The sequence below is a fragment of the Oncorhynchus tshawytscha genome, linkage group LG20, assembly GCF_018296145.1.
Source record: "Oncorhynchus tshawytscha isolate Ot180627B linkage group LG20, Otsh_v2.0, whole genome shotgun sequence".
In the NCBI taxonomy this organism is placed as follows: domain Eukaryota; kingdom Metazoa; phylum Chordata; class Actinopteri; order Salmoniformes; family Salmonidae; genus Oncorhynchus; species Oncorhynchus tshawytscha.
In genome coordinates this window covers 24606277-24625315 of record NC_056448.1, presented here as the reverse complement: position 1 = coordinate 24625315, position 19039 = coordinate 24606277, and the positions used below count along the sequence as shown (strand labels likewise).

Sequence of the window (19039 nt, the reverse complement as noted above, 5' to 3'; positions counted from 1 at the left end):
TATTCGTCATCAATATGTGCAACGCTGGAATACTGTCTCGACGGGATGAATCAGGTCTCATGAGCTTTGACGCTTTATAACTCGCAAACAAAGGTTTTTTAGCCCCAGCTGTGTTTGTGTCACTTAAAACCAAGTCAGAAAAAAACATTGGAAACCAACAGATGTTTAAGGTACTGCAAGAATTGTGGAAGATGCGTGATTCCAGTCACTCTAGTCGAGATGCAAGAAGTTTTACTTTAGCTCCCAGGTGTCAAGAAATCCCTAGATGCCGAGGGGAATGGAGTTGGATAGTAAAACTTTGGTTATGAGAAAGAAGTAGCCTGTATTGAGTTGTCATTGTAAAACGCCAGATCTAACTAGATCACTCCCCATTCAGGCTAAAGATAGCGCAAACATCCCACTGGAATCCCCAGGCCAGGAGCAGAGAGAAAATAGGTCCTATTTTCCCTTCCTGCCTTCGTTTCTCACTAATGCAGAAACCCTCGTCCCACTTTCTCCTCCTTAGTTTTATTTTAGTCTCCATTCATTACCCTGACTGGCCTGAAACACCATGCCCCCCTTTCCACCCACATGCCAAGTTCCCTCCTCAGTCTTGGGTCCTTTTAGGGGTAAAAAAAAGTCTCACTGACACTACCTGTATTGTTGTACGGGTATGTCTCTCTGCTTGTTGTTTCCCCTAGACTTCTGGCAAAGCCCAAGGCGGTCAAGTGGCCAGTCATGGACCGGATGGATTATTGATTTGGCTGTGTGCACCTTGGAAGCAGGAGCAGGCTTGGAGGCACACAACCTAATTATCTTTCTGCTTTCTTTTTCAATCCAAGTGGGAGCAGAGGCAAGAGCGGATCGCTGCTTGATGGGCACAGGGACTCCTAGCACCCGCCGTGCGCATGGCAACAAGATTTAGAGGTGATAAGACAACTAGAAAAAGAGTGTCCTGTTGAGCAAATGTCCACCCACAGCTGGAAGGAATCCCATTAAAGCAGGTCCATACAGTGTCTGTTTAGCTAGTTATATATTTTTGGTCAGTGGTGTCATTGACTACTCGAGTTAAGTACAGAAGTCTTTCTTGCCATATGGCTTTTGCATCCTGCCAAACTGTGGACTATATTCCTCAACCAAGAGAATGAAATCTGTCTCTAGCCATAGAACCCTGTGGTGAGTCATTCAATTCAGAATACACCCTGGATACTGTGGCTTGGACAAACCTCTAATTGAGAGCCACGTATTTTTCTTTATGTGCAGGATGTAAATGAGATTACCCACACTTCAAAAAGACTCATTGTAATTCACACCAAGCCCCTTCTCGGCTCTCATTTGAGAACAATCGGCTGCACAGTTCACACTGCCACTGAACACACCTCTGCCACTCAGTACAGTGTGTGGCTCGTGAAATGCTTTCCAACATTCTGTCCCTCTCAGTTAAACTGTGTGGTCTAGAACATTCACCTTAAGCTAGCTAGGTGGGACAATCACATCAGTCGTAAGTTCTTTATTGAGGAAAGATATACTTATCAGCAAAGTCAGAGAAACATCCCTTTTTCAGGACCCGGTCTTTCAAAAAAAATGTTTTAAATCCAAATAACTTCACAGATCTTCTTTGTAAAGGGTTTAAACACTGTTTCCCATGCTTGTTCAATGAACCATAAACAATTTATGAACATGCACCTGTGGGATGAACGTTAAGACACTAACAGCTTACAGACGGTGGCAATTAAGGTCAAAGTTATGAAAACTTAGGACACTAAAAAGACCTTTCTACTGACTCTGAAAAACACCAAAATAAAGATGCCCAGGGTCCCTGCTCACCTGCCTGAACATGCCTTGCATGCTGCAAGGAGGCATGAGAACTGCAGATATGGGCAGGGCAATAAATTGCAATGTCCGTACTGTGAGACGCCTAAAGACGGCGCTACAGGGAGACCCGACGGACAGCTGATCATCCTCGCAGTGGCAGACAACGTGGATCAACACCTGCACAGGATCGGTACATCCAAACATCACACCTGCAGGACAGGTACAGGATGGCAACAACAACTGCCCAAGTTACACCAGGAACGCACAGTCCCTCCATCAGTGCTCAGACTGTCCGCAATAGGCTGTGAGAGGCTGGACTGGGGGCTTGTAGGCCTGTTGTAAGGCAGGTCCTCACCAGACATCACCAGCAACAACGTCTCCTATGGGCACAAACCCACCGTCGCTGGACCACACAGGACTGGCTAAAAGTGCTCTTCACTGACGAGTCGCGGTTTTGTCTCACCAGGGGTGATGGTGGGATTCGCGTTTATCGTCGAAGGAATGAGCGTTACACCGAGGCATATACTCTGAAGAAGGATCGATTTGGAGGTGGAATGGAGGTGTGTCTGGGGCGGTGTGTCACAGCGTCATCGGACTGAGCTTGTTGTCATTGCAGGCAATCTCAACGATGTGGGTTACAGGGAAGACCTCCTCCTCCCTCATGTGCTACCCTACCTACCTGCAGGCTCATCCTGACATGACACTCCAGCATGACAACGCAACCAGCCATACTGCTCGTTCTGTGCGTGATTTCAGTGTTAAACGCTTTCAGAATTTCAGTGTTCTGCCATGGCCAGCGAAGAACCCGGATCTCAATCCCATTGAGCACACCTGGCACCTGTTGGATCGGAGGGTGAGGGCTAGGGCCAATCCCCCAGAAATGTCTGAACTTGCAGGTGCCTTGATGGAAGAGTGGGGTAATATCTCACAGCAGGAACTGGCAAATCTGGTGCAGTTCAGATGCACTGCAGTACTTAATGCAGCTGGTGGCCACACCAGATACTTACTGTTACTTTTAATTTAGACCCCCCCTTTGTTCAGGGACACATTACTCCATTTCTGTTAGTCACATATCTGTGGAATTGTTCAGTTTATGTCTCAGTTGTTGAACCTTGTTATGTTCATACAAATATTTACACATGTTAAGTTTGTCGAAAATAAGCACAGTTGATAGTGAGAGGACGTTTCTTTTTTTTGCTGAGTTTGATATATATATATCAATCTTTTTTTTTTTTTACCACAGATCAAAGTAACGTGCTGTATTCACACACACACTACATGACCAAGAGTATGTGGACACCTGCTCGTCGAACGTCTCATTCAAAAATCATGGGCATTAATATGGAATTCGACTCCAATCAAGTTGAAGAAACAGCTCAAGGATGATCAATGGAAACAGGATACACCTGAGCTCAATTTCTAGTCTCATACAGTAGCAACGGGTCTGAATACATATGTAAATAAGGGGTCTTTATTTTAATACATTTGCTAAAATGTCTAAATCTATTTTTCGCTTTGTCATCATGGGGTATTGTGTGTAGATGGATGCATACAGTGCATTCAGAAATGATTCAGACCCCTTCCCCACATTTTGATACTTAGCCTTATTCAAAAAAAAAACAAAAAAAAATCCTCAGCAATCTACACAAAATACCCCATTATGACAAAGTAAAAACAGTTTAGAATTTTTGCAAATGTATTAAAAGTAAAAACAGTTTTCAAACCCTTAGCTATGAGAAACTGAGCACAGGTGCATCCTGTTTCCATTGATCCTCCTTGGGATGTTTCTACAACTTGATTGGAGTCCACCTGTGGTAAATTCAATTGATTGGAAATTATTTGAAAAGCACACAGTTGACAGTGGATGTCAGGGCAAAAACCATGCCATGAGGTCGAAGGAATTGTCCTTAGAGCGCCGAGACAGGATTGTGTCGAGGCACAGATCTGGGGAAGGGTACCAACAAATGTCTGCAGCATTGAAGGTCCCCAAGAACACAGTGGCCTCTATCATTCTTAAATGGAAGAAGTTTGGATCAACCAAGACTCTTCCTAGAGTTAGCCGCCCGGCTAAACTGAGCAACTGGGGGAGAAGGGCCTTAGTCAAGGAGGTGACCAAGAACCCGAGGGTCACTCTGACAAAGTTCCAGAATTTGTCTGTGGAGATGGGAGAACATTCCAGAAGGACAACCATCTCTGTAGCACTCCACCAATCAGGCCTTTATGGTAGAGTGACCAGATGGAAGCCACCACAGCCCGCTTGTAGTTTGCCATAAGGCACCTAAAGGACTCTCAAACCATGAGAAACAAGATTCTCTGGTCCAATGAAACCCAGGTTTAACTATTTGGCAGGACTGGGAGACTAGTCAGGATCAAAGGAAAGATGAACGAAAAGTAGAGAAAGATCATTGATTAAAACCTGCTCCAGAGCGCTCAGGACCTCAAACTGGGGTGAAGGTTCACCTTCCAACAACCCTAAGCACACAGCCAAGATAACGCATTAGTGGCTTCGGGACAAGTCTGAATATTCCTTGAGTGTCCCAGCCATAGCCCGGACTTTAACTCGATCGAACATCTCTGGAGACCTGAAAATAGCTGTGCAGCAACTCTACCCAGCCAACATGACAGATCTAGTGAGGATCTGCAGAGAGGAAGGGGAGAAACTCCACAACTACATGTGCCAAGCTTGTAGCATCATACCCAAGAAGACTCTATGCTGTAATCGCTGCTTCAACAAAGTACTGAATAAAAGGTCTGATTACTTATGTAAAATGTACATTTATTATTTCTAACAATGTTGCCTTGTCATTATGGGGTAGTGTGTAGATTGATGATAAAAAAATTGTAATTCATTTTTGAATAAGGCTGTAACGTAACAAAATGTGGAAAAAGTCAAGGAGTCTGAATACTTTCCGAAGGCACTGTATAGGCCTAGCTATATGCCCAGTGTATATGTTCATTCTCCTGTGCCATAAAGGACTGAGAAGAATAGCCTCTGGTGCCACCCTAAGCTTGGTTCTATTTTGAACTGTTTTTATATTCATGGCATTTTCTTTCCCTGTGGTTCGGCGGATTGGTTTGGGCAGGCAGGCGTTTAACTGGCAGGAGGATGTCCACAGGGATCCCTCCAAACCCTCTTCCAAACCCTCTTCCTGGGATCCAATCGCTGCCATCAGGGGAACCAGCTCAGTGACCAATCACAGGCAACTAATGGTTGTTACTAACTGGAGAGACCTTGAAACTCATTAAACCAGCCAGAGGAAAAACAGCTTTGCTACAATTTGCACAGAAATTTCAGCTTCTTCCACATACACACAATCAATTCCCTGAATTTATAGTGAGTGAGGCAATCGGTTATCTGTAGATATGGCCTGATCCTATCATACGCTAGGCCTACTACAATTAACTATATTCCTCTTAAGGTGGGACAGTCTATCAAACCAAAAAAATAACCAAGTTCACCATATTAAAAGAAAAAGGTTGTAAAAAAAGATCTGCTTACCTGCCAGACACCCACAATGGCATTTGCTATCAGAATCAGCAAAATTACAAAAGGCTCCACGAAGGCTGTGATGGTCTCCTCTCCCTCCTCAAACCAGGCCAGCACCTGAAACAGGCAGACAAGTCAGACAGCAATACAAAAAAAATACATTCATTTTATGCCCTGCAGTTGCACATATCAATGTCTACGTTATACCAGCTTTAGGGTGTGGCGGAGATGAGGCAAGGGTCAAGATAACAGAGCCTGGAGCACTATTGCAAAACCAGAGCAAAGGCAATCACTTGGTAACAGTAAGTAATTCAATTTGGGTGAAAAGTAGCAGTTGGACAGTGACAATGCTCATCAGGGCTGAAAGTGTGTTTGTCAGCACAAGCCCATCAAACACTTAATTGTTATGTCAGCTGCAGGACTTTCAGCTACATCAATCAAATCATGAACATGCCATTTCTAATACCTGTAGTTCACATTCAAAGCACCACACAACTCTACCCTGTTCAGGCATCCAGTCTCTAGCAAAGCATTTTGTCCTCTCAACAGTGAGTGACTGCTCTTTAAAGTGGTGTTCATTTCCATTAAGTCCTTCTCAGCCACTGAAATAGGATGCATGGGTTTAAACCAGTGGTTTGAATAACAACATTACATAACAGAAAATAAGCAATTTCATCTGCTGAGGCCCAACCACTTTACCTCATAGAAATGCCTTGGAGATAGAGGGAACAACAGTAGAAATTACTGAAAAGAAAGATAAAGAAATCTCTAGAAATCCCTAGAAATCTTAAACTAGGCTACATTAGGGCTGGAGCGGTAGCTTCCCACACAACAGTGCTCATAAAGGCCAAGCTTGAACTTGTATGCTATGGAATGACCACTTCTTTGAATGAAGAGGCTAAAAAAAAAACGCATCCTCTTATTTTATTTTGATGTCTCCGACAGTCAATCATGAACAGGGAGATAGGCTCTGCGCTCAGGCAGTGGAGTACACTAGAGGCCTCAGCATCATTAACTCAGAGCTAGAGGTCGATATTTTTTTTTATACATCTTTATTTAACTAGGCAAGTCAGTTAAGAACACATTCTTATTTTCAATGACAGCCTAGGAACAGTGGGTTAACTGCCTTGTTCAGGGGCAGAACGACAGATTTTACCTTGTCAGCTCAGGGATTCAGTCTTGCAACCTTACAGTTAACTAGTCCAACGCTCTAACCACCTGTCTCATTGCACTCCACGAGGAGACTGCCTGTTAAGTGAATGCAGTAAGCCAAGGTAATTTTCTAGCTAGCCTTAAACTTACCTTATAAAAAACAATCAATCATAATCACTAGTTAACTACACATGGTTGATGATATTACTAGTTTATCTAGCGTGTCCTGTGTTGCATATAATTGATGGGGTGCGTATCGTTGCTCCAATGTGTACCTAACCATGGACATCAATGCCTTTCTTAAAATCAATACACAGAAGTATATATTTTTTAAACCTGCATATTTAGCAAAAAGAAATCCAAGTTAGCAGGCAATATTAACCAGGTGAAATTGTGTCACTTCTCTTGCGTTCATTGCACGCAGAGTCAGTGTATATGCAACAGTTTGGGCCGCCTAGTTTGCCAGAATGTTACGTAATTATGACATAACAGTGAAAGTTGTGCAATGTAACAGCAATATTTAGACTTATGGATGCCACCCGTTAGATAAAATACAGAACGGTTCCGTATTTCACTGAAAGAATAAATGTCTTGTTTGAGATGATAGTTTCCGGATTCTACCATATTAATGACCTATGGCTCGTATTTGTGTGTTATTATGTTATAATTAATCTCTGACTGAGCGATGGTAGGCACCAGCAGGCTCGTAAGCATTCATTCAAACGGCACTTTTGTGCATTTGCCAGCAGCTGTTTATGACTTCAAGCCTATCAACTCCTGCGATGAGGCTTGTGTAACCGATGTGAAATGGCTAGTTAGTTAGTGGGGTGCACGCTAATGGCGTTTCAAACTTCACTTGCTTGGAGTGGTTGTTCCCCTTGCTCTGCATGGGTAACGCTGCTTTAGGATGGCTGTTGTCGATGTGTTCCTGGACGAGGAGAGGGATGTAAGCTATACTGTTACACTGGCAATAGTAAAGTGCCTATAAGAACATCCAATAGTCAAAGGTATATGAAATACAAAATCGTATAGCGAGAAACAGTCCTATAATAACTACAACCTAAAACTTCTTACCTGGGAATATTGAAGACTCAAGTTAAAAGGAACCACCAGCTTTCATATGTTCTCATGTTCTGAGCAAGGATCTTAAACGTTAGCTTTCTTACATGGCACATATTGCACTTTTACTTTCAACACTTTGTTTCTGCATTATTTAAACCAAATTGAACGTTTCATTATTTATTTGAGGCTAAATTGATTTTATTAATGTATTATATTAAGTTATAATAAGTGTTCATTCAGTATTGTTGTAATTGTCATTATTACAAATAAATAAATACAAATCGTCTGATTAATCTGTATCCGCTTTTTTGGGGTCCTCCAATAATCGGCATCGGAAAATCATAATCGGTCGACCTCTACTCAGAGCCCACCTAATTATCCTTGTCAAGCTCTCTGGCGTTAACAGTCAATAATATGACTCATTTGCACAATGAATAGAGGATTGAAAGCCTCTCACTACCATGTATTGGTAAATGTGTTCAGCGTAATGACAGCATCAGTCCCATTTCATCAAATTTTATCCAGTGAATGGGTCTATTGTTGCTCAAAGACTATTTCAGAACAACAGGTTAAGAATTAAGTTGTCTCCTCAATCAGAATCTAGGCCAGAACTAGAAATGTCATATACTAGGATTCCCCTCTTCACACAGTTAGAGTTACAGCCTATCGCAACAAATGCCAATGAAAATGTGAACATCTTGACAGCTCAAGCACGTTTAGGACTCTCGTGTGTGGGTGTGAGAGAGAGAGAGACCGGCCACTGCTGAATGTGATTTACAGGCCAGATTCCTGAACATCACTGTGTGTGACTGTCCCCGCTGCTGGTGATATCTACAGTGATGTGGCGTTGAATACGAGCCAACAGGAAGGGAAATGGGGTCACAGAGAGGTGAACTTGGCACTCACCAGGATCACCACTAGTGAGGCCACCTGTGACATAACCCAAACATTGTTTATGTCCAGATCAACTGCTTCCCCTGAAGGACTTCAATAGAAGGGATATGATGGGGCCTAAAAGGAGTAAATTAGGCATAATTGGGCAACAGCAGGAAAAGGAGGCTCCAAACAGGTGCAAGAAAATGGCTGACGACCAGTGACTCACTAACAACTAGAAACTCAATCTCCATCAATGATGTTCTCAACATAGCAGACTAGGATGTAATGACATTACAAGTAGGTGCAACAACCAATTATCCCTAAAGTATTGGATGAATGCCAGTTTAACATCACATTTTCACCAGAATAGACAGTCAGATACCATACAAAACCGACATGAAGCTGGAGCTGTGGGTACAAGGCCTAATGGAGACAAAGGATTTTGCAATTTCTTAAGAAAACACTCTTCAGTGCCATCTGCCCTAGAGGGGATTTGTGTGTTCCCCAATAATTATGCTCATACACTTATTCTGGACATATGAAGCATACCATCATCCTCATTTCAATAAAGTAATTATATACTTACAAAGGATATGCAGGCCGCAAGAAGAAGAATCCTCACAAGTAGATCTCCAAACTGTTCAGCTACCAGTTCCCATAAAGACTTTCCTAAGAAAAGAAGAGAGTTTGATTGCATCCAAATAATTGGATACCTATAAAAAGTAAATCAACAAAAAAAATAGAACGATTTACTTACCCTCCTCAGCAGGCAATTCTGCGATTCATCCAAAGGATACCACACCGGAAATAGAGGACAACAGTGAGAGGGAGGTTACAACCGAAAATAAGGATTACGAATAAGAGTTTCAAAGGGGAAAATACATCTAAATTGACGTGGACTGGAAGACAAACATAAGATATACTGAACATCGTTTAGGACAGGCTGACCACTTTAAATGTACAGCATTTTGCTTTAGCTCGTTCACTGAAATTGTTTCAACACACGAGACTGTACATGTTCGTGACGTCAGCATTTCGTTCAAACAAGCCGGTTGCTGAAGAATGCCAGCGGCGTAGCGAGTTTAGCAGGCTAACAGGCCGTACACCGTGTGGCCAGGGAAGGGATATCACATTTCAGCAACATGTTACTCACCGTTAGGTCCCCATTTTTCCCGCTGCCTCTTCACCTGGTCTAAACCTAGACCTGTGCTTTCGTTCACGTTGAAATGGCTGTAAACTTCCTCCACTGTCTTTGTGTGAGCGTTCTCCATGGTGAGTATCTGTGCGAGGTCACACACTAGCTCGCTAACGTTAGCTGAAACCTCGACAACCCCACTGATTACTCACTTATTTTGTGTCTTCCCCAAACTCACGCTGCCAAAAATTCATACGAATATCTTGAAATGTATTTGATTTCCCAAACACTAAATAACGTGCAATGAAAATGGTGGCTGTTAGTCCTCACACTTGTTAGGAGACCGATGCCTTCCCCCGTCAAATTCGCCGGTTGGCTACAATGTTCCAGACAACCATGAAATACGGATAATTCATACCACTATCAAAACTATTTCATTTTTTGAAGGGGCAATAACTAAAAAAATGCGTCTCTGTAGTTGGATAATGCAGGTGGTTACGCGGTAGGTCTGACAAGTACAGCCTTCGTGGATGTCCGCTGTCTATTTGTTCTTGTGTGCTGCCGCGGATTCAATGCGTTCCCCATCAGCACCAATCGCATTTGTTCACTACCTTTCGCATGCTCCGAATGCTGCGCTCGGTGTCCGCATGTGGAATGCGCTTATTGGTTGGAGACTCCGGAAATCCATTTTTCTTCCCGATCTTTCGGTCCTCACTAGTTACCACAGCCTATTTAAAAAAATGTAAATGAAAAAAAATCGTATTTGAACCCTAACCACCCTGCTAACATTATGCCTAACCTTAAATTAAGACACGTTTTGTGATAGCCAATTGCGACTTTGTGGTTGTAGTAACTTCTGACAAACTGATCTTCTTCGGTGGGGTTTATCAGCGGTTGGCATCCAATGTTATTGTGTCTTACCACCACCTACTGTACTGGAGTGTGGGCCAGAGACCAAGAGAAAGTAAATCCTACCTGCCAGCCCCGTTGCTCTTAGAAAAATATTACATTTTTATTTATTTTTTATTTCACCTTTATTTAACCAGGTAGGCTAGTTGAGAACAAGTTCTCATTTGCAACTGCGACCTGGCCAAGATAAAGCATAGCAGTGTGAACAGACAACACAGAGTTACACATGGAGTAAACAATTAACAAGTCAATAACACAGTAACACAAAAAAGGGGAGTCTATATACATTGTGAGACTATATCTAATGACGTTCTACTCAATATACTCTAAACTACTTTTCTGTATCCCCTTCTCCCTCATACTGGATTTCAGCCTCTCTCTTTCCCTCTGATACTTGAAATAAATGCCTGCCCTTAGTATCTCTACTTCACTGCTCCTGCCATCTCTGCAAAATCACTGTCCATATCGGTCTTTTGCCTCTGCCTTGCTCATTGAAACTACAACATCCCCACTACTAAGTGCTTGTTTAGCGGGTACATCAACTACCAAGTTCCCCTCCACCCCCACATGGGCTGGGACCACAGGAGGTTGGTGGTACCTTAATTGAGGAGGACAGGCTCGTGGTAAATCCTCCATTTACTCCGTTCCAGCCATTATTATGAGCAGTCTTCACCTCAGCAGCCTCCACTGACTGGGAACCAAGTAAATCTTATCTGTATACCCATCTGTTTAATCCTACCATGGGTTTGTAGTACATCATAAAGCAGGTCTTGTCTGCTACGTGAGCTAAAGGACTGCAGACACATCAACACTGCACATGAATCAGAGCAAATAACTACTCTGTCTGGCTTGACTTACTCCACACATTGCAAGGCCAACAGTATGGCCATCAGCTCTGATATATATACAACCAGATGATCTGAAATACATTTCCTGACTGTCACCCCACTTTCCTGCACTTCAAATGCTGACCCAGTACGTCCTGTCCTTGGATCTTTTGAATGATCTGTGTAAATGGCCATAAAATCCTGATACACAGTATGCATCTATCTATTAAACAAATAAGATGGATCAACACCCATCCTATCTTTCCGTAGTCTCTCCAACACTTCTAGATCAACTACTGAAGGTGGGAGTAGCCATGGTGGATTTACAGGAATAGGTACCGTTGGACTAAACTCTCTTGCATACAGTCCCACCTCCCTCGCCTGGGTATTACCCACCCAAAGCTTGTGTTCTGTGCTCGCTCATGTTTTCCATCATGCCTGTAAAATCCCTTTTGCAGAACAAAACACCCCATGTCCCTGTAGGTTGACCCAATAATTCATTGCCAGCTAATCTGCAATGGCAAATCTCCCACCTCCACCTGTAGTGCAGCCACTGGGGAGGTCCGAAACACCCCACTACATATTCTGAGTCCTTTCCCCTGAATGACATCTAGCCTTTCCAATAAGGTTTGGGCTGCCGAACCATACTCTATGCTACCATAGTCTATTACGGATTGATTCAATGCAACATACATGGTCCTCAAAAAGGAACGCTCACCCCCCCGCCACTCCTTCCCCGTCAGACAGCGCGTCACATTTAGCACCTTCTTACACTTACCTGCCACTCTCTCAATGTGTTCTGCCCAGGTCAGCCTAGTGCCAAAGTATACCCCAAGGAACCTGAAGGCCCTCACCCTCTCCAAGTTTCTCCCATATAACCTCAAGCGTACCTCATCTCCCATCTTCCTCCTGGTAAAAAACACTGTCTACGTTAGCTCTACAGAGAACCTGAATCCCCACATTAATGCTCACTGTTCTACCTCTTCAATTGCTTCCTGTAATGGCACATTACTTCCCCTCTCCCATAAGGCCCCATCATCTACAAATAACGACCTCCCAATATCCAGCCGTACCTGAGAGTAAACATCATTGATCATTATTGAGAACAGAGGACTAATCACGCTACCCTGCGGTGTAACGTTATCCACCAGGTAGCTGTCTGATAGAGACGTCCCCACCCTCAACTGGATAGACCTTCCAAACAGGAAATAATTTATCCATTTGTATGCTCCTGCCTCCATAATATCAAGCTTTATTAACAACCCCTCATCTCCACATCAAAAATGACAGCTACAACAGTCTCCTTGTTCACTGAGTCTTCCTGACCTCTGCTTCTAAGCAGAGCACTGGGTCCATAGTTCCCCTCCCCTTCCTGAACCCACTCTGATGTGGCAATACTAGCTCCCTGCTCTCCAGGAAGTAAGTTAGCCTCTCCGTAATCATACGTTCCATAATCTTACATACATGTGATGTTAAAGCTATTGGCCGATAGCTTGTTGGCCTCGTTGGGTCCTTCCCTGGCTTCCGGATTGGTACCACTACTGCCTCCTCCCAGCTGCCTGGTAGTTTCCCCTCCTCCCACATTCTGGTGTACAACACTAATACCTTATCACTAAGATGGGCCAACATAACATAGCACACCTCATCTTTCCCAGGTGAAGTTAACCCAGCCTTACCTGTTGCCCTTTTCATCTCTGCCATGGTAAATGGTGCATTCAATGCATAATTTACAACCCTCGTCCTATCCAAAACTCCAGGATGCTCCTCTCTCGTTCTCTCTCTCCCCCTCCTGACAAATTTGCAGAGTTATATGCACTTGGACAAATGCTTTGTCCATCATCTCTGCATTCATCTGTTACTTCCACATCCTTTCCTTCTCGTCAACACAGGATAATCCCACTCCCTTCAGAAGCCACTCATCCTCTTAATCATCCCTCCCACTTTTCAAACAGGTGTCGCACTTCCAATGGTGTCACAGAACCGACGCCAACATGACAGTTCTCCTCACCAGGGCCTGCTGATACTGAATCAGATTTTGGAAGTTCTCAGTATTCTAAATGCCCTGTTCCTATTCCTCACCATTGCCCCTCACTCATCCATGTGACTGCGTTCCTCCTCCTCCTCCTCCTCCTCCTCCCTGAACTCTAAGGTATAGCCTCAGTAGCTGCCCCCACTAAAGCTATTCATATTATCCACATTCCCTTTATATCCACCCAAGCCATCACCTGCTCACTCAGCTCCTGAAACTGATCCCACTTTGCCCTTCCAAACCTAGATACCAGAGTGAGGTCCAAGGCAGTCTCTTTCCCTGTGGCTACATCAATCCTGGTCCCTCAGCCATCATTCAGGCACACCAGATCTTCTGTAAGATTTCCCATCACTTGCACCCCCCGAGCATGTTCTGGGCATTAAAATGGCCACACCACTTAACCTCTATCCTAGCACTCCACCATCTCCAGCACTTCCAGGTCCAATATCTGACAAGGATTATAGTAGTTCACTACCACTAGCACCCCTCCTCTCAACCACACATTCATCCTGTTCAATACCTTTGCCTAGCATCCTATAAGTACATCCTTGCTTCCCAACGAACCACTACATGTCCCTGTATGATAAACTTCACAGTTGGTTTGGGCCAAATCACATCAGGCTTATCTGGCATATCCACAATGAACTGCTTGAACTCCTGCTCATTAGCCAACAGGGTTTGAGCATTCCATTGTAGTACTACCACTATAACTAAGATCTCGAACCTCCCAGAGGTGCCTTATTGCGATTAGAAACTCGTTACCAATGTAATTAGAGCAGTTAAAAGAAAGGTGTTGTTGTACCCGTGGTATACAGTCTGATATACAACGGCTGTCAGCCAATCAACAATCAGGGCTCAAACCACCCAGTATATAATAACTCATATATCCTATGGTTACTTTATTTGGCAGTACCCGGTCCTTGAAGTGTAACAGAATAGAGAGCCTATCTACCCTAACTCCATCCCTTGTTGCTTGCCATCTTTGAACATTTACTAGAACGCCTCGTCTCAAGTTGTCACTTGCTAACACTCACAGGCACTCCTGTTATCACCCCTTTAATCCACTGCTTCCCTGCTTGATCACCTCTGCTGCTCGACACCAACCTATGTGCTTCACTCAAGAGCTTTTTCCCTCTGCGCCATGTCCTTACAGAACACCAACAAGCTCCCATCTCTTAACACTTTAGCCTTGACAACTTCCCCAATCAACTATTTTATAACAGCCGTCAACCTAACCCCCCAACTTTCCCTTCCTCCCTAAACTTCAGAATCACTTTATATTCCCCTCGCGACTTATCTTGCCCTTCCTCGGCACTCTACCTCCGAACTGCCGTTGGTGTTAGCAACTATGTTGCTCTAGGATTCCTTCAATTGGCCACATATTTTCATGCAAATATTCAAAATTCGCATAAAAACAATAACGCCTTTAACCGCCAGAGATGTGTTTCCATAAAATTGGCATGTTGCAGATATAGCCCCACAGTGGAGGCATCATAATACCCTCCCAAAACCTAGCAGTCAAAAAGGGAAATGGTTCTAATAGTTTTTTCGCCATTCATTTTCTCATTGGGGATTTCTGAAACACTTCAAATAAGCACTGTGTTTCGTGTAGGCTTACCCGGGCGTGACGTTTTGATAACCACGTAAATCTCTCTAGGACAAGGCGACTTCTACCAATATATTCGGCTCTATTTACTCTCAAGTTAGATAACGCTAATTAGTATCCAAGTAGACATCCTGCAAGATTGCAAATCCCTGCATGGTCCTGCACGTCATTTAGAGAGAGATTTACACGGTTATCAAAAAGTCCCCCGTTCCCCTTAATCATATCACAATCAACTTTTACCAGTTGAATGTAGATGCAAATATATTTTTTCCCCCGAAATATTGTGTTAAAATTAGCAAATTAACTAATGAAATATGTGCATATTTGCATTTCCTGTAAAAACATTTTTTGGGACACTTAATCACAAATCAGCCTAATACTTTGGTTTAATTTTGTTAAAGGCCAATTATGCCACTTTTTAACCTTATGTTCATTATCTCCAGCACCAGACCAGTGTTTAAATATCTGAAAATGGTGAGTTTATATGATCTGTGGTTAAAACGAAAGGTCATAAAAAAAGGTTGTCTGTAACATCACAGGGTAGGATTAAATGTAAAAAAGGTGATTTTCAAAACTTGCAACGTCCCTCTGAACAGAGGGAGAGTATTTTCTTGCGCCCCACAATAGCGCAAATCTCATTTTTTATTTAATTTGTTTATTTCCCCTTTATTTAACCAGGTAGGCTAGTTGAGAACAAGTTCTCATTTGCAACTGCGACCTGGCCAAGATAAAGCATAGCAATTTGACACATACAACACAGTTACACATGGAATAAACAAAACATACAGTCAATAATACAGTAGAACAAAAGAAAACAAAAAGTCTATATACAGTGAGTGCAAATGAGGTAAGTTAAGGAAATAAATAGGCCATGGTGGCGAAGTAATTACAATATAGCAATTAAACACTGGAGTGGGGTGCAAAGGAGCAAAATAAATAAATAAATAGATACCAGTATGGGGATGAGGTTGGTAGATAGATGGGATGTTTACAGATGGGCTATGTACAGATGCAGTGATCTGTAAGCTACTCTGACAGCTGGTGCTTAAAGCTAGTGAGGGAGATGTGAGTCTCCAGCTTCAGAGATATTTGCAATTCGTTCCAGTCATGGGCAGCAGAGAACTGGAAGGAAAGACGACCAAAGGAGGAATTGGCTTTGGGGGTGACCAGTGAGATATACCTGCTGGAGCGCATGCTGTGGGTGCTGCTATGGTGATCAGTGAGCTGAGATAAGGTGGGGCTTTACCTAGCAGAGACTTGTAGATAACCTGTAGCCAGTGGGTTTGGCGACAAGTATGAAGCGAGGGCCAACCAACGAGAGCGTACAGTAGTGTTACATAGTGTTACAAAAATCACTGTTTTTAAAATGTTTTAACCTTTGGTGATGTCAGCAGGTATAACTTTGTAATGTTATATAACTTTTTACAAAATGTGGAAAAATTGCAGTTTTCACATGTAGACACTGGTTTAGTACTGGAAATATAGTTATGAGGTTGAAAAGTGGCGGAGTTGCTCTTTAAGACACACTTAAGAGCAGATTGTGGATAAATTATTTTTTCATCTTTCTATTTGTAAAATACTAAAGACATGTACATAAAATGACTTTTTGCCACCTTTTTCTAAAGAAAATGGACAATATAGAATAAAACATGGATAACATATCAACAAGTCTCGAGAATATATGTAAGGATAACCACACAAAATTTGATGAATGTATATGCTTCTGGAGCTGAGTAAAATTAGTTGTCATGTGGGAAGAGTCTTATTTTCGGGAAATGGCTGGCAGTTAAAGACAAGTAGCCTACACTGAATTTAGACTAGCAAACGCCAAATACCTAAAGTTACCACATATAGTACAGTTTGTTACATTCTCTGTGAAATTGTCTTTTAAATTATGTGTAATTCAATGTAGTGAGCTTTGAAATGATGGCTGTATGTCCATTTTAAAGTGGTTAAAAATCATAAAATGTTGCTGGCGGTAGTATGATACACTAAAGAAAATATACATTTTCATCAAGATTTTGACATCTTTAGGTTTACTTTTTAAAAGTACTAATATTAATGGACCAAAATACCAACAAATCTCAAAATTGATAGGCAGATGCAAGCATATAATTTCAGTCTGTGATGCCTGGCCTTAACATACAACTGACAGCTAATATTAACACAAATCTGCTAAGGTCAGCAAAAATAAATAATACTAGAATTACATTCACTCATCCGGTTTGATAAAAGCCCAGTTAAAATCCATGTTGTATATGTTTTTTCCCTCATTGATTGCAGCGGAGAGTAGACCTGGGTTGTGAGGTATTATTCAGAGAGGTCCATTATCTATTGGTTTGCATTGGTGGACTGTGATCACCAACATGTCATAGGTGAACTGATGGGTTTCTGGCGGTCAATTGCAAATTCAGTGTTTTCATACAATCTTGGTCCAGATAATTTAGTCTCATTTGTGAGAATCCCACTAAAAAACCTTTGACTCTGCTCATGTGAGTCATTGACCTGTCACTTCTCCCTCACTCACAGTAGTTGTTCTGTCAATGCAGGAAGAGGATATGAGAGGCTGCCTCCTCCACTCAAGGCCACATCAGATGTTTCTATAGCTCCTCAGCATCCCCAGTGTGAGACACTATTTGCTGCCTGGCTCCAACATGTTCAATCAGGCCACCACTAATAAATGGCTTGCATGAAACCCCTACTCCACTGGAAGATGATAGTCAGTGAGTGGAGAACATGCTGTAACAGCTATCTTGCACAAAGTAACTCACATTCAACACAAAGTAAGAGATGGATAATATTTTTGGTTAGTATAGTGCATGTGTATTGGCAGTGTATGTGCCTGTATGTGGTTATTTTGGTATTTTATTAGGATCCCCATTAGCTGTTGCAAAAGCAGCAGCTACTCTTGCTGGGGTCCACACAAAACATGAGATGTGACATAATACAAAACATTAATAGAAGAACAGCTCAAGGACAGAACTACATAAAAAATGTTTTAAAGGCACATGTAGCCTACATATCAATACATACACCCAAACTATCTAGGTCAAATAGGGGAGAGAAGTTGTGCCATGAGGTGTTGCTTTATCTGTTTTTTGAAACCAGATGTATTATTTATTTCAGCAATGTGAGATGGAACAGAGTTCATTGTAATAATGGCTCTATATAATACTGTATGCTTTCTTGAATTTGTTCTGGATATGGGAACTGTGAAAAGACCCCTGGTGCCATGTCTGGTGGGGTAAGTGTGTGTGTCAGAACTGTGTGTATGTTGACTATGAAAACAATTGGGGATATTCAACACATGAATGTTTCTTATAAAAAAGAAGTGATGCAGTCAGTCCCCCCTCAACTCTTAGCCAAGAGAGACTGGCATGCATAGTATTGATATCAGCGCTCTAATTACAATGAAGAGCAATATGTGCTGCTCTGTTCTGGGCCAGCTGCAGCTCAATCTGGTCTTTCCTTGCAACACTCGACCACATGACTGGACAATAATCAAGATAAGACAAAACTAGAGCCAGCAGAACTTGCTTTGTGGAGTGTGGTGTCAAAAAAGCAGATAATCTCTTTATTATGGACAGACCTCTCCCAATGTTTACAACCATTGAATCAATATGTTTTGACCATGATAGTTTAAAATCTAAGGTAACGCCATGTAATTTAGTCTCCTCAACTTGTTCAACAGCCACACCATTCATTACCAGATTCAGATGAGGTCTAGAACTTAGGGAATGATTTGTACCAAATACAGTGCTCTTATTTTTAGAGATGTTCAGGACCTGTTTAGTACTGGCCACCCATTCCAAAATAAACTGCAACTCCTTGTTAAGGGTTTCAGTGACTTCATTAGCTGTGGTTCCTGATGCGGAAATGGTTGAATCATCAGCATACATGGTCCCACATGCTTTGTGTTTAATGCCAGTGGCAGGTCATTGGTAAAAATAGAAAAGAGTAGAGGGCCTAGAGAGCTGCCCTGCGGTATACCACACTTTACATGTTTGACATTAGAAAAGCTTCCATTAAAGAAAACGCTTTGAGTTCTGTTAGATAGATAGCTCTGAAACCACAATATGGCAGAGGTTGAAAAGCCACAACACATGTTTTTTCAACAGCAGGTTATAGTCAATAATATCAAAGGCCGCACTGAAATCTAACA

General features: G+C 42.4%; 1 protein-coding gene across 3 annotated transcripts in view; it reads right to left on the bottom strand.

Moving 5' to 3' along the window:
* LOC112220368 (sarcoplasmic/endoplasmic reticulum calcium ATPase 2) overlaps positions 1-10354 on the bottom strand; it is a 54330-nt gene extending 43976 nt beyond the window's left edge. For 2 of the 3 annotated variants that reach the window (XR_002948856.2, XM_024382219.2), the window contains exons 1-4: positions 9525-10354; positions 9129-9146; positions 8958-9040; positions 5294-5398 (exon numbers count right to left, since the gene is read on the bottom strand). Coding sequence is in view for 2 of the 3 variants with exons in the window: in XM_024382219.2 (XP_024237987.1) it covers positions 5294-5398; positions 8958-9040; positions 9129-9146; positions 9525-9642 (324 nt within the window). In the remaining variant the exon portion in view is untranslated. The remainder of the gene's footprint in view (positions 1-5293; positions 5399-8957; positions 9041-9128; positions 9147-9524) is intronic. The other variant, XM_024382220.2, reaches the window with a different exon arrangement.
* Between the last annotated feature and the right edge of the window lie 8685 nt (positions 10355-19039).